This window comes from Aulonocara sp. 'chitande type north' Nkhata Bay, linkage group LG15, assembly GCF_057382095.1.
Source record: "Aulonocara sp. 'chitande type north' Nkhata Bay isolate Kocher_YH1m ecotype deep benthic linkage group LG15, A_spYH_male_GT1.1, whole genome shotgun sequence".
Lineage (NCBI taxonomy): Eukaryota > Metazoa > Chordata > Actinopteri > Cichliformes > Cichlidae > Aulonocara > Aulonocara sp. 'chitande type north' Nkhata Bay.
In genome coordinates this window covers 40,008,915-40,025,920 of record NC_141358.1, presented here as the reverse complement: position 1 = coordinate 40,025,920, position 17,006 = coordinate 40,008,915, and the positions used below count along the sequence as shown (strand labels likewise).

At 39.8% G+C, this 17,006-nt stretch overlaps 1 protein-coding gene across 3 annotated transcripts in view; it reads left to right on the top strand.

Moving 5' to 3' along the window:
* The window catches only part of negr1 (neuronal growth regulator 1), a 177,525-nt gene that overhangs the window by 75,050 nt on the left and 85,469 nt on the right, over positions 1-17,006 (top strand). For all 3 annotated transcript variants that reach the window (XM_086263406.1, XM_086263407.1, XM_086263408.1), the window contains exon 3: positions 13,608-13,733. In XM_086263406.1, the coding sequence (XP_086119532.1) occupies positions 13,608-13,733 (126 nt within the window). The remainder of the gene's footprint in view (positions 1-13,607; positions 13,734-17,006) is intronic.

Here is a 17,006-nt window from a genome sequence, read left to right as displayed (position 1 = left end):
GAAAGTCATAATGAGCTAGATGATTAAACGTTAAATGGTCATATACAACTGAAAGAGCTGTTTGTGATCTGTAAGTAACTCACTTGGCCTATATGTTTGTAGCCTGTCTCTAGCCAGATACATACAAGGCGATTGTGAAGAATGGCCATCTCTGACACTGTACTCAAGGTGGTGGCTTCTTGTGAATGAAGTTTATGGGAATGCATCAATTTAATAGAAAACGTAATTACACAATCACTTTTATGAGTACAGCATTTTTGTTTTCTATTAAATAACTACTTTTAACTAATAATCCACATTTTTTTTCATAAATAATGAAACACAAAGACCTACTGATGAGCAACAGGCCAATAAAGAGCAGATCCAAACACCCACTGAGCTCAGCTCTTTTGTTATGACTGTGTGTGTGTGCTAGCTGCAAACTGCTTTCTCCCCATTAATCAAGACCCAGGCTCTAAAGGTTGAACTTTGACCTTTAGGATCAGTGACAGATGGAGGCCAAGATTGTGTCCCATCACATTATTAGTTCATACACACAAGCTAAGAGCTGAGATGCACCCATAGCAGTGGTCATTTAATCCCTGGCTCACATTTTGCAGCCTGAAAGCTGCATGCCCTCTCACAGTCTCTCTGTTTATTTGTGACAGTAAACTATTTAAGGGGCCTGTGAGTAGCCACACCAATCAGAGACACTTTGCTGCCATGCAGCTAATTGAAAAACCAGCAATCATCCTTGAGATTTAAGTGTCCAACACGTAGAGGAATTTTGTTTATAAGCAAGATGCTGTGGCTTTAAAGACGCTGATTAGCATGAATAAATTAGATAGCTTATCTTTGAATTACATGGCCAGTGCAGCTCTCCCATTGAAGATTAATTGCCTCTCACAAGGTATTTCGAAAAGTTCATTTTCATCAATTGATTTCCCTTAATTCACGAAATCCCCAGAAGTGCATGAAATTGGTAACAAGCTCTCCATAATCACGCTTTGTGCATCGTTAACCTCACTGGCAATTACTCATCATATGTATTGGTTGTGACATTTGCGGAAGCATGTTATTTTTGCACCATTAGGTCATGACAGGATTATTATCATAAAGTTATGGTTAATTACAAGTTGAATAGAAACAGTGTCTATAGTTTCCTCACATTGCTGCACAGGGCAAAGCGTGTTCTCAGCATGTTTGATTTTACTTTCACAATTCTTTTTGTCTTTTATCGCCTTGATCATCTCACCAGCTCCCAAATTAATGACTCGCGTGTTATTAGAATAAATACACACAGTTTGCATGAAATACTGATAAAGTCTCAACTTCAACCTCCTGATAACAGAAGTCGTTCTGTCTAATAACACACCTTCGACGTGGTGAAAATTGTTTCGCTCTATGACTCCGGCGACGTCCATACATTGCAAGTGCATTTAGGAGGCTTGAGGTAGAATTGTCCAATGTTTGTCCGATTCTTTCTTTTTCTCCAAGGCTATCATCGCCTCACCAGTGTGTTATTGTTACCACGGTATTGGGGTCATTTCTGTTTCAGTCACACACGAATGATGCCTCGAAGCGAAAAAGTGGGCCACTGACATAAACTGAGAGGAAAAAAATAATAACTTCAGGCTTGCAACTAAAGTAATTGGCATAGATTTCACTGTGAGAATGTATGCCAGGTGCATTAACAGTGATTATGTGTAGGTGCTTACTGAGAGTCAGCAACAAAACACAACCAGGTCACATCGACGGGAAAGACACTATCTGCTGCAGATGTAGTAGAGAGTGCACCTATGTTACAAAATACTCGACTTGTGTTTGTTTCACACATGCCAGCTTCTATCTGTATAGTGTCGCTACTGACATACAGTAAGTCATCATACTGTACCGCCATTATACACTGTCACCAGGCCCTCAAGCGAATTCGTGCAGTACATTAATCGGGTAAATCACTGGATTCATCATACTTAATGATACCATTATGGAATAATGTTCATCATCTAATGTGCACTTGCCAGGAATCTATTTGTGTCTTCAGCTATTTGCTGTGTGCTGCAGCTCCTAACGTCCTAATCCTTTATTAACCTGCCCAACATCGTAGCCACGAGGAGATCTTAGAATATGAAGAGATGCCAAAAACAGACAAGCAATAAGGGATGATGAGGTTTTATGTCTTGGTACTGCCATTCCACCAGTTAGTCCACCTCCTCAATTGCTGCTGGGCTCAAATAAATGGAAAGAAAAAGAAAACATCTCTTTTTCGGGACGTTTTTATTGCTTTTTATTATTGCCGTATGGCTGAGCGTGTGTTTTTGCTTTATTTTTTTCTGTTGAAAATTATTGAGATTGATATGTTTAATAACACTATGGGAGTTCAGCAGTTGATGTTGAAGCTAAAACTAAAGCTACTTTCAAAGTTTATAGGATTGGAGTCACGTATGGTATAACATTTGTTTAAAAGCACACAGTGCAAGCCTGTGGCACACACAAAGGTACAAACACACTAAAAAAGAATGGCATTAAACTGTCATTATCTGAGGAATCCATTGAAAACAGACTGAGGCAGGTTTTTGTGTCGTTGTTGTAATTCAAGTGGTCTGCATTTTCACTTGGCTGTTTTTACAGACTTTATAAAATCCATCTACCCCATTGCATCATGGGGTAGATGGGACAAGGGTGTCTGGTCCTGTGAGGGATGTGCAAAACACAGGGAACTGTTTCAAGTTCACAGGGAACTATTTGATTACCTTTGACCCCAAACTGCTCAAGTTCTTGCAGACTTCTGACATGCTAGCTTTGAGGGCTGTCGTTTATGCCTGACCTTGTGTTCATGTATTATTTGACGACTTTTTTTAACAGCAGTAGTTGTCTTTGACTCTACATATTTGTCCTGCGTATCTAATCTTGCTGAGTCGGACACATTTTATTGTACGGCTCGTAGTTATAGTCCTGTATTAAACTTAATGACGACTTCTCGATATTCGATAATCATTGCTAGTTCTTGTTGGCTGATCTGCAAGTGCATTCCCTTCAGATGAGATGCTGCTGCATTTCATTAGCCAGAGTGTCCGTGTAGGTTCTCGGGCTTTCGTGTCATGGTAGTCTGAAGAGCTTGAGTTGAAAGCAACTGGACTTCTTTTTTAGGTTCTTGAAGACATTTCATCTCTCATCTGAGAGGCTTCTCCAGCATTGAAGGCTAACTGAACACTGGCCAGACTCTTTAAAAAAAGAAATAGCAGCAGTAGAGTAAGTGAAGAGCCTCCAACACTGCCACTGCTGAAAAACACAAATCCAGTAGAATAAATAAATAAAAAACATCCCATACATACATTTATTTAATAATCTACAAGAGACAGTGCCTCTATCGACCAGCACTGTGCATGACCTTCTTCACAGTTAAATTTCATGTTAAAGTAGTGCTGAAAAGTAGTACAGCTTCTTGTGCAGAATAGATTTAGACAATTCATAGGTTTGGTTATATGGTCTTATGGTGAGGACCCATTCAGACTGTTCATACTTAATTTGGGGACATAAAATTAAAAATCTTTTCCAAACTATGTGTGACAGCAAAACTTAAAAAAGAAAAGGGACCCAGATGACCCATTTCCCGTGCTGCCCTTTCAATCTGAGAAGTCCTCATTCACCTGCCAGCTGAAGAACCAATGACAGACGTGTTGGAAAACAATTCATCACAGCTGAGTAGAGCATCCCCATTGGCACTGAAGCTTGGTGGAAAGCCTTATTTAATGATGAAAAATCCTGCAGTAAAATGTGTTTATTCCTGCACTGGCACTCACTGTAGTTGTCACACTTGGCCTCAGCCAAGGCAGACTTAGGTAATATTTAGCTTCATAAAAAGCTGGATTATACAACAAACTCCTGGGCTGCCTCGCTGGCAGACGACTCTGGTCGAGCCTATTGATCAAGCTTGCGTTGCAAATATGTCGGTCGGTATATGCTGCTGCTCATTAGGCTGAAGGAACGTAGAACAGAGAAGGGAGACTGTCAAGAGGACAACTTTACTTTGAAATTATACCATTTTCCTTTCTTTATGCATACTGCACCTTCAGTATCTATCAACTCTGATTTATTAGGCATGCTTTTTAAGATTTGTGTATAATACATTAAAAATCACCTAATTGATTCTGAGGGCCTTTAACTGATGATGTTACACATGAGGCACAACAAACATGATAGGTTGTGTGGTCGAGCCTTTTCCTTACACTAAAGTTATTTTTTCTTCTCTCAAAAGCAGTAAAGAAAAATGTCATATCAAATAGTGACATGTTTCTCTTTCTGTTTGGATGAACTTTCCCCGAAGTTAAGTGCTACAAATTATCTGTGAATGCTTTATGACACTGCAAATGGAGGTAATCCCTTTGCGTAATATAATCTGTCACTGCTTATGTTTAGTCTCCGTGTCTGACACCTAATTAACAGAGTGGAAGGTTTTTTTTTTTTGCTGCATGCTTTGGGGAAATGTAATTGAAAACCTTTAGGAATAGCTGTCACATTATAGAGGTGTATATTACATCCAAGAAACTTCAGTATACTTTTATGGGGTTTATGTTTCATTATTAAGTTTGGGGAAATTTGGGAGCAGGTAATTTTAGAGTTTTAAAAGCATATTTTAAGATTTCCCTGTCATTGTATCAAGTAAATCTTCCCCTAATTCACTTCAAAATTTCTTCAGGCCAATGATTAAAAAAGGTGTCCTCCAATGAAAGAGCCTCTCTGTTTCAGTAAGATTATTGCATTGCGTTGTCTTGAGCAGTCACAACATCTTCATCTGTTTCAACACTGGCAGTGGAAAATAAAGGATGGCACTCTTTTCCTTCTTGCCTGTCCTTCCCTCTCTTTCTCACAGCTTCCTGTGACTCATCACCCGTGCTGCCGTCCATTACAGCTAGTGGCCAGGGTTCCCCTCTGTGCTCTAATTGGAAAGCTTGATGGCAGTAGGTTTAGCCAGTAATTGGGTCCTGCAATTTAGTAGCAGAAGTCATCGTGGAAAGGCCTGTCAGAATTCATGGAAGAGCCCAGTAGCGTGCACCCCCCATGTTATAATAGTGCAGCTGTAAGCATTTCCGTAATTCAAGGTGGCGTCATTACGGTTTTATTTATTCACCTGAGGCATCTGCTAGGAGGGAGATGATGCCACCCAGATCAGCTGTGGCAGCTTGTGCTCAGCACCTCCCGCAGGGCTAGAGAAGGGAAATTAGAGAGGAATGGGCAAACATGACAATCATAGCATCGTTAATGAATTAGCGCCTAAAGAAAACAACAAGCTGGTGATGTTGGTATCGAGGGAAGGGTTATATTGTTCTGCTGTTGAAGGGGTCGCACAGTCGTGACTGTTTCTGATGTTAGAGTTGGAGGAGGTGGAAAAGGGATGATACGGAGCACTCAGAGAGAGGCACCCAGGGAACAGTAATGGTACCGAACTTCACAGGCTTTCAATGTGTTAACCAAGAATTTAACAACTAAGAATTCCAGCGACGTCTTATCTCAGCAGGGAGGAACTTTTATATGAATGTCCACTTTAGTTTTGACTAGTTTTCCTCTAAGCAGCTTTGAGCAAGTGGTTGTATTTTTTATTTATGTTGAACATAGCACATGAAACAAATAAATTCATAGAACTTAGTGTTGCATTCACAGGGGGAGGATGACGTGTGCATTATATATACAAAAAACCCAACTGGATTTATAATAATTATATATTTTTTAAATATATAGCTTTTGTAATTGCTGTGACGTTGTTGCAAAGCTTTGTTAAGCGGGCCCGACCTTTTAAGGACGAGTTACAGTACATATATACTTACACTGTGATCAGTATAGTAAGATTTATTTTTACTTCCATGTCACTGAGTTAAGTTGTCTACAGTTAGAAGCGGCTACTGCGTTATTCTGAATTAGAGGGAAGGGATTTTGAGAAAATCTTCAAACTCATCAGCGGTCTTTTAAACCATGATGTAGTATGGCTGGTCAAGCAGTTTGCTTTATTACAAAGATCCTAGAATCTTCTGGCATATACTGACTGAGAAACACAAAGTGAGCCTCAGTACACATGTTACCTTGGAGTAACTGCGTTATAGTGTTGTGAAAACGAGAGGAAATTAATCACCTCCAGCACACTGGCCGCCATTACTAAGTGTTGATTGGGTCAAGGTATTGACGATTCTGGCTTCTGAAGTGTTGGACTAACATTGTAAGAGCACCTTGATACTGCCACTTACATTCGGATATAATGCCTGAAGAATCCGTGGTGTCATTTTACCTCAGAGAGGAAGATCGTCATCACTGCTGTTGGAGGAGGCTTTTAGTTCTTTTTGTGTAAAAAATAAAGATAGAAATGTAGAAAATTCTCACTGTGGTTGGATGCTGTATTTCCGAATGCACATTTTTGCACCATGTTTCTCCATTACTATGTTATGAGACATCTATTGTGCTGTAAAATAAGATGATGGTGGACCATAACACATTCCAATCATTAACCTCACTGGATGGTTACGTTTGTGCTGATTTGGAGCAGCCAAGTAGTCGTGGGACTGGGACCCATAATATATGTCCAGTTTAATTCCTGCAGACTGGAGCTTTACTACATGTCATTTGCTGCTTTTTAATGGCCAGCAACTCTTTTGGTTGCACAAACACTTGAGTTGAGCAGGGAAATTGTCCCTTTTGTGACATTCTCAGAGTCGGCGAGGAGGATTTTCAAGAATATGCACATTATTTAATGACTTGTCAATTACACCTCGTTAGCCTGTTCTTCGGGTCCAGGTTTCAAAAACTCTCAGCTTTAGGCTTCATAAAGGGACTTCACTTATTGGTGGGTGTCCTCATGGTCACTATGTCCATTATTTTGTTTTTCTCACTTTTCTAATAAAAGCAAAAATGTCATAAATATCCACTACAGCATTCACCCACATGAGTCCAGATGGGCCACAAAGAAAGTTGAGCTATAGTCTCACCAGATAAGAAGATCTCAGTGCCAGCCCACATCAGGCATTCTATTTAAAATGCTTTAGCTTGACTGTATTTGCTGTGCTTCTGCTGCTTTGGAGGTCAGCTACTTTCATCTATTACCATTGGAGGCTACTCTGACTGGCTCTGTCCTGATCTTTAGCTTTTTATGCATGCACATGGAAGGTTATGGAACTTTGCCCGTCTCCTTTTATGCTTTCCACATATACACAGTGCATCCATCCATCCATTCGCTTCCGCTTATCCTTTTCAGGGTCGCGGGGGGCACTGGAGCCTATCCCAGCTGTCATAGGGCGAGAGGCGGGGTACACCCTGGACAGGTCACCAATCTGTCACAGAGCCAACACACAGGGACAGACAACCATTCGCGCTCACATTCACACCTAGTGGCAATTTAGATTATCCAATTAACCTATCCCCACAAGCTGCATGTCTTTGGACGGTGGGAGGAAGCCGGAGTACCCGGAGGGAACCCACACAAACACGGGGAGAACATGCAAACTCCACACAGAAAGACCCCGGCCTGATGGTGGAATTGAACTCAGGACCTTCTTGCTGTGCGGCAACGGTGCTAACCACCGTGCCGCCCTATACACAGTGCAGTCGAACCTATATAGGACTTTGAAGAACAATATCTAAACTCATATTAAAAAAATCCAATATATCGTTCAATATATTTTTCTATTAGAGACATGAAACATAAACTTCCCTCATGTTTACGTTGTGTAGCTATTTATGCACCCTTGCAAAAAATATGAAATGCATTTTAAATCTTTAAAATTAAAACCTTTGATAATCTTTTATTGTCACACCAAGTCTTGGATTTTACACTCGGGTTACAACTGTGGCAGGCGTTTCCAACAAGTAAGATGCAGAGTGAACGAATTACTTGTCTATCACTCATAACTACAGCATGTTATGTGTGTCGATGGAGCATTTGAAGGGTGTTTCTGTCATATCCTCCTTACTTTTTAAATGTTGGTTGATCAGCCATTGCAGATACCTTATATCAGCTGGTATGTCATTGGGCTCTAATGCACACTGAAGGACAGGATGGTCCAGAGATAATAAATATAAATGGCATCAATGAAAATAACAACTTTCTTTTGACTGTAGCAATAAGAAAATAAAGTCATTAGCTATATATTCATATAAGTTACCACCGACACGTACAAACGTTTTTCTGTATTAACACGAGTCACATGTCAGTATGAGACTCGTGCTCTTGTTAATACGAGCTTCGTCACTAAAACATTTGTAGGAAAAGGTACTCGCAGGCAAATACACAACCCGTTCAGTCCTGTGTCCATCATACGGACCCCTCAGCAACACAAATTGCAAAGTCTTTGCACTGTAACCTAGCAACAAGACTCCCACTTAATAAAAAACATGTAAGATATTATTTAGGATTTTAGTTTTTAGTTTTTTTTGTACAGGAGAAACAACAGATGGCAAAATCATATTTTGTCACGCTATCACTCATTTCCTATTCCCCACACAATAAACACTTCATACTTAATAGCAGCATTGCATTATTAAACTAAAATAAATTTGCAGTTATGCAAACTTTCCCCCATATCTGCCTCTTTAAAAAGCCGCTGAGGGGCCGCTGTAGTGAGACAAAACATGACACATGCTTTCAGTGATTTCCCCATTTGTCCGTGATAAGAGTTTAACTTATTTAACACCAAAAGGTGAAGAGTTGACCTTATTACGCATTTTGAGTGGTACCCCCGCTCATTTGTATAGTTAAGCAGAAATGGAGTTTTTGCAAATAAACCAGGAAAATACAAAGGAACTTGTTCCCAAAATAAATAGATAAAAGATGAAATGCTTTTAAAATTCAAAACCAATGATGATTACATAGAATAATTAATGCAAATGTAAATACAGGTTTTACATGTCAGGACATAATAAAAGCAGTTTTTTTAAAATGAAGTAGATAGAAATTCAGATAAACACCAACCTGTGATATTACACCTTATTTAACAAGAATGAAGCCAAACAAACGAAGTGCACCCTGTGATTCAGAAGCTTATAGAACCAGTTTTCTACAAAAGCAATCATTTTCTGTACAAAGGCATTGTGGAGGAATTTTGGCCCACTCCTCTTTACAGTGTCAATTCAGTTCACTAAGGATTTCAAGGTCCGGACTTTGACTGGATAACACACTGACTTTTCTTTTTCACATTCAGTTGTAGAACTGCTGGTGCTACGTGACCCAGTTCAAGCCAAGCTTTATCTGTCTGACAGATGGCCTCACATTCGACTCCAGAATACTTTGGTATACAGAGGAGTTCATAGCGGACTCAGTGACTGCGAGGTGCTCGGGGCCTGTGGCTGCAAAACAAGCCCGAATCATCACCCCTCCGTGACAGTTGGTATGAGATGTTTGTGCTGATAGGCTGTGTTTGGTTTTTGCCAGACGTGGTGCTGTGCATTATGGCCAGACATCTGTACTTTGGTCTCGTCTGTTCGAAGGAGATTGTTCCAGACGTCTTGTGGTTTGTTCAGACGCAACCTCGCAAACCTAAGCTGTGCTGCCATGTTCTTTTTAGAGAGAAGATGCTTTCTCCTGACAGCCGTTGTAAACAAGCCATACTTATCCAGTCTGTTTCTAATTGTACTGTCATGAACTTGAATGAATTTGCTGGGATGGTGCGATGTCCACTCCTTGAGAGAGTGGCAGCTGTCTTGGATGTTTTCCACTTGTAAATAATCTTTCTCACTTGAGAATGTTTGGAAATGGCCTCATAACCTCGCCCGATTGATGGGCAGCAACAATTGCTTCTCCAAGACCATCGCTGACGTCTTTCTTTCTTGGCATTGTGTTAACAGGCACCTGAGTGCTCCAGACCACTAAACTGACAAAACATCTCCTTTTGTAGAGGTGCTCACACTTGCTGATGATCAGTTAATCCACCCGGCTGCTACTTAACCTCTTAATTCCTAAAGCAGCAGTAAGGGTGGATCTAATATTGCACACACTTATGCTTATGCATTTGGCTTAGTTTCTGTTAAATAAATAATGGCACAATGTAGTATGTCATGTTTTGGAGTTGATCTGAGGTTGTAGTTATCAAATTATTTGTATCATGTGTCTTGATATGTAAAACCTTAGAACTGAAAGAGGATGTGCTTTCTTTCTTCTTCTTATCATGGCTTTAAATAATCATATGTACCTACATTTTTTAAATATATTACTTGAATGCATTCAGTGTTGTATACATTTAATTATTCATTATAGTAGTTTTTCCCTCCATACTAGCGGTATTAGAGCAAATTTACAATTATAAAAAAGCCTTCGGGTAGTTACTGTAATAGATTTAAAAGGCATGAATCGAAAACATGGACTATTGTCTGGTGAATAAATTACTGTTCAGTTGTTCAGATACCGCAGCGCCATAATGATAAAAAGTTTTTCACTCAGTGTCTAAAGTTTGACTGGTACCTATTGATCTTTTATTCTGTTTCACAGCATCGGTTGTTATTCTTAACTGGAGCAAGCATTGTTATACAGTAAAGCCACTGTGCTACAGCAGCTCTGAGCTGAAAAACTGTGGGCTCTTCATCTAAACCTTTGAAAACCTCTCAGTCCCTGCCAAAGAGAGATAGGATCAGTAGACAACCCCAACATTTTCAATTTTGTGCTATCAGACACTGAGGAGATGTGTCAACACTGGGGTCCTACAGCAAGTAAACACAGGAGTCTGACAAGCAATAACCTAGATTCAACATCGCCTCCGGTCCTCTCCCACAGAAGGTCCGCCACTTTCATCTCATTTAGATCCAGATCTGTTGATCAAAAGCGACGCCTATCATCCCTCAACAAAAAACAGCAGCACTGCAAATGTTTTCATGGGCATTCCCTTGTTTCATTGGTTGGTTATGCCTGGGTCAGTGCAGGTTGCTGGTTGGTGGTACCACTTGTGAGTCATACAGTGCTGTTTGTTTCCTTTAAATCGCAGAGTTATAAAACCGATTGGCTGTTCGCTCTTAATACACAAGTGGGACACATATAACCTTGTTAAAGTTATAGCATGCTGTTTATGGCCTTAATGTTGGTCATCGGAGTTCCGTTATTAGCTTTATTCTTTTACATTGTCCAAGCCACAGATTGTTTTCTGTGCACTAAAGAAACTCATTTATTGTTTATAAGTTGCAGGTTTTGCTTGCGTTTAAATTCTTTGCAGTGCCCTTTGTATACTCATAACAGAGTGAAGGGGAGAAATTGATGCTGAAGTGAAAGTTCAATGACACAAAAGACCATGTGACTAAAATGTGTTGGTGGGCCTAAAGGGGGGAACTCTAGACATTGTTGAATCAACTTTTCCTTTGTTGTTTTTTTAGCAGGCATCAGGCAGGATCAGAGGGTAGAATAGTTGAATAGTTGGACCCAGATGAGTGAGAATCCATTACTGTATAACACAGTCCACTGCAGAAAAGCCCCCGCTGAGATTCAAATCTTGCAGATTAAAATAGTGTCTCATAAGCTGGCAGCAGTGTGTGCGCACATGCACATGTACCTGCATGTGTGCTTATTCAAATGCGTGCAAAGGCCTTTGTGGATGGCTTCATGTGTTTCTCTCTGCGTTTTGAACACCCTAAATACCGAAGCTTTTAACATCAAAGCTCCGAGAGGATTTAAGTGCACAGAAACTTTCCAATTATACGTGTAAGTGATGTCCAGCGGGGACTTCTCATGAGCTGCCGTCAATATATTTTTTTTCCCCCAAATTGATGATAAACACCCTCTAAGCCCGGCTACAGATCTATGAATTACTTACTTTTGGGGAGTTTGGTTTTAGGGGCTACGCATAGTAACTTACAATACCATCATGAAGTATTTCCCAAAGTAACAAAGGTACCGTGATACATGAGCCATTAGGAGACATCTATCTGCAGTGTGTCGCAGTGTCTGTGATTAAAAAGTGTCAAAGTGTATTCAATTATTATTCACATTTAAAACTTTTTAGTTGAGCCACACTTTGTGCTGTCATTCATTTTCTGGCTGTGAGAGCACGTTAGTTAACTTCTGTTTACCCTCAATCATTATATCAGTATATCGCCAACAGATGTTATACACTAGTGATTCTAGGAAGACAAGATCTGTTTAAAGCTTGTTCATGTTTTTGTAAAAATATCTAAGAATTATTTCCATATTTCGATATACATATACTGGGACCTCGATATACTTATACAACAGAGGATGTCATACAATAAGTTGCCAGATTGATTCTTTTTAGCGAGAGGTGAGCTAATCATGGGCAAAGTGTTGACTCATAGCCCCATTTGGCTAGTTTAGATCCACTAGCCTCCTGGCTGGGGCCCCTCTGTGTGGAGTGTCCATGTTCCAGTACAAACACAGTGACGTTAATTGTCTGTCTCTGATTGGTGAGCTGTACAGGGCGTCTCCTACATCAACCCCTATTTGACAGGATAGGCCAGGAAAGACTTGTCAAATACCAAACACTAAAGCCTGCTGTAAATGTTAACATAAGACGGAGTTAGCCTTAGTCTGACATCAGTCTGCAATTCAGTGCGGTCAATTTGGCAATTACATGGAATTTGTTTTCTATAATAGAGCAATTAACTGTGATAAATTGTTAGAAATTACATATCTGATGGTGTTAAATCTGCATTTAACAGAAATTTCCATTTTAACCATCACATTTGTGCTGGGCAACCTTCCTGTTCTATATTAATGTACAACCAGCTGGTGGTCAGTTGAGTCGAGTCCCCTCGAGTTGCACTCAGTGACAAAGACTCATTTAGTGTGATGGCAACATATTGGCAATTTGAGTGATTGCAATCAGTGCAAGTCAGACTGTGACTGTTTGCAGAAAAGTCCTCCTGTGAGGCGTGCAATCGCCTTATGGATAAAAAGTATCGTGAGTGTGCAACACACTCAAGCCCTCGGTCACAGAATATCAAATATTTCTTCGTTTTTAGTTTAATAGATTTGGTATCCTATTTTTACTCATGGAATGGAGTTATTAGCTTACAGCGAGGAGGTTAGGAGGTTGTCAAGTTTATTTAGCTTATGTTATCTCAGGATGGTGGTGCATAAGATTAGCCCTCTTGTTCATATTCAGTTTAATAAAATATTGATATTTGGTGTCCCAGTAACAATACACTATCACCATGCATGCTATGCTGTATTCATTTCTTTCCTCCACCGCTAACATTTAGCCTGTCTTATACTGTGCCTCCGTTTATTTTGATCCGACTGTCTGCTTCTTTGTTTAAACCTGCTTAACCTATACTAAGTGTGCACTACCCAATGTAGCCTCAGTCATGACTGTGATAGTCACTGATGCAGTTGAGTAGGAGTAACTGCCAAGGGGAAAGTCACACTCCCCTTATGCCCACTCTGAATATCTAACAAGGTGACAATGTCAGACTCATGGGGTCTGAATATGACATGTAATGTGGGATTTATGCAAACAGTAAAGTGAAGGAGCATTTACCGAAACATATATTCTTCTTACTGTTCTTACTGTATTATTCATCATACACTGATTTCCTCTCTAATTTAATCGTACATATAGATGATATTGCTGGAGGAATCATATTTCACTTTGAAATGCTAATCTTGTTTATATGTTCTCCCTTTCCTTTCTTTTTCTTTTTTTTTGTAGTTCCTCCCAAGATATATGACATTTCCCCTGACATCACGGTAAACGAGGGCAGCAATGTGTCTCTCATCTGCACAGCCAGTGGGAAACCTGAGCCAACCATTACCTGGAGACACATAACCCCATTAGGTGAGTTCACATCACCTCTCACATACCCAATGCTAATGAATGAAGGGATGGATAAATGGATAGAAGGATAGCTGAATAGAAAGCAGTAATGGGGAAGCACGGAAAATATCAATAGGTGATTGTATGAACAGGACAGAGTACTTCTAGTAATGTTGCAGATAAAGAAATAGCAAGAGGATAGAGAGATAGAATAGGAGATAAATGTGATTGGATGGATTTGCATTAGAAGAGCAGGTGGTCAGATGGAACAACTGAGTTCCTTCAAAAAACAAAGTTGGGGGACAGACAGAAGCCAAGTCTGCATCTACCTTTACAACTAAAGCAATCAGCAAATGAGCAGCTACAGACTTCACGTTGACACACCCCACTACAACCAATACTTACAGTTTCTTCCAACTCCAAACGTCTGAAAGAGGGATTTTTTTTTTTTAGTACCATAGGTAGTGTACGGAGTGTATGCACTGAGGCAGCAATTCTGACAGAGAAAGCATACGCCTACAAGGGTTCTTGTCTATTCTTACATGCTGAAGAAGGAGGAGGTGGCACATTGTCATTTCTTTTCCAGGCTAGCATTGCAATTGTAAAATGTTTGCAAGGGCTAAGAATTTTAGGCTATGGGTCAAAAGGCTAAAATGTTCCATATATATTGTTAGGCATGCTTGCACTGGCTAACATTATAGCCATGACAATTGCAATCTGACGCTAATCGCTGCATTTTGTGGACATTTAAAACTTTCGCAGCATCTGACCAAACGCTAAATGCTGAATTCTGACAGTTTAACACACTGTACCACCTGACATACATTACTGCTGTGTGAAGGTTGGTTGGTGGTCTCTCCCTGGTCCCCTACATACTCCAGATGGTGATCTGATGGAGTCGTCAGTCTTTTTGACCTTTATCAGAGCACTATCCTGGAAACATATAATGCATTTCATGTCAATAGGAATGAGACACAGGTTAAAAAAAACCTTCAAAATAAAATAAAGACAAATACTCAGAGTCAAGAAGAGTCAGAGTCAATGACAGTGGACCAGGCACCACGAGAAAAATGAGACAGGGAGAACAGACGACAGGAAAAACACTGAGCAAAATATTACTACCAAAAGTAAGAGTCAAACCAGCCGATTGCAAAACTGAAAGCTATCAGTAGGAAACATAAAGTAAAATCAGAAAGACTCAATATAACCATAACCAAGACTAGAATAATAGAGTATCTGAACGATGCCGTAAACACAAACATCTTAATAACAGGAGAGCATAAACAGAAACTCAGGGTCAAATGTAATAAAACAGGATGCAGAGGTTAAAACTGAGGACTGCTATAAAAGCAGGTTGATGGTTACTCAAGAGTTGCTGGAAGACTTTAACTCACATCACTGCAGGTAGACATCAGATTTGCTCTTACACCTTGTAAGTGCATTAACAAAATAATTTAGTGTTATGATGTAGGAAGCTGTTATCCTGGGCACCCCCCCCCCACACACACACACAGATCATTAAATAGTTTAAATTCTGAATCCTTCCTTTGAAGACTTATTCCAAAGTGTTTAACTGTTGCTCTGAAGCCCCCACCCAGCCACTTTGAGTCCTCCCTCATTTTCATATTAATGGATTAGAGCATGCTGTGCTTATCTGATAGCTATGAGGATTACTGCATTTATCTTATGGCTGTCAAATCCTTCTCTCTGGCGTGCTTGCCCTGATTGCATTAGAGGAGTTTTCAGAGGATGATCAAAAGAGCCATCCTCAGAGTCCGAGTGGCAGTCACTCATTCTACTTTGAAGTGTCCACACTTTGAAGTATGCCAGGGAAGAAATGATATGCTGGTCAAATGAAAGGGCCCAGGACTAAATGTAATCACAGACTGTCTCCCAGCACATCAGAAAAGAAGCCGTTTGCCATGGGATCTTTGAGTCAGTTCTAGTAAGGGTGATTTGACCAAAGGATGTGGTACAACTGAAAGGTTGTAATAGGCTAATTACCTATCGATGGAATTCCATTAAATCCCTTGGATATGCAGAGCATGCTTTAACCAGTGCATGGCCAATTTGAATGTGCTATCAGAGCATATGGGAATATTTACCTCGTTTGTGAATGATCTGTCAAATAGCAGCAGACTTTAAAAACTAACAGTGCTGGGACTGTAATTGCAAATTGATTCATGAATTCTGCACGTATAAGGTAATTACTTCCAGGGTATAAATATAGTCAAAACTACAGCTCTGTTAAGTCATTTATAAAATGAGACAGATGGGGATCTAGACATGTAAAGTAAGCCTTGGCACGTGTTGAAATGATCATAACAATCGCTCTTTTTACTTGGGAACATTTTGTGGGCAACTTTGGGGACTGTTGGGGGATTTCTTTCCATCCAAGAGGCTTATTTAAGAGACTTTGTGAATAGATAGCATGCTTGTAGAAAATAAAAACTACAAATATGCAGCACACACATAAAAAATACAGTAATAAAAAAATCAATCTTTTGTGAATTATGCTTGGCAAGATTTAGTTAGGGCTTGGCAATATGGAAAAACGTCTTATAAAAACGTTTTTAATGTCAGTCATTATGGATACATATGACAATATGTGTCCAGTCACTGTGGCTGACAAGCTTAAAGTTCATATATATTCATGACAACAATGTTCAACTACATTTTAAATAAACAACACGAGTACATCTACTAAACTGAAACTGAAAAGATTCAAGTTTTACAGAAGAACAGAAACAAACTTGAAAACTAAAATTCTATGATCAGCTACAAAAACATAAAAATGCCATCAGTGCAAAATAAAATCTAAAAACTACATCTAGACTATAATTGCTTCTTCTCCAGTGGCACCAAAAGGAACATGAAGTTCAGTAGTCTCAATGAAGTGGGCCGTGAGCCTCATATGGATCAGATGTTCGTTGTGGCAAATACAGCTGTTCAGTTTAATTCAGTCTTATTAATGTAACGCCAAATCACAACAACAGTCAGCTCAAGGCACTTCATTGTAAAGAACCAGGTTCAAGGAGAGCTGTCTAAGGGAGTTTTTTATGGCCACAGAGTTGGTAACAATGGTAAATGGCTTAAATCCCACATTTTTGACAGTGGCATCATGTCTCGTCATGGTTCTGCTTTGCTTCTTTGTCGAAGTCCAAGGAGCTCGGAAAGAAACACATTTGGTCTTCTTTAAGTTTCTTGAAGATGTTTCATCTGACAAGCTTCTTCAGTTCTAAGCGTAACTGGTGGAGAGTCCCAGATTTTAAGCCCTATTGGGAGTGTCCCTAA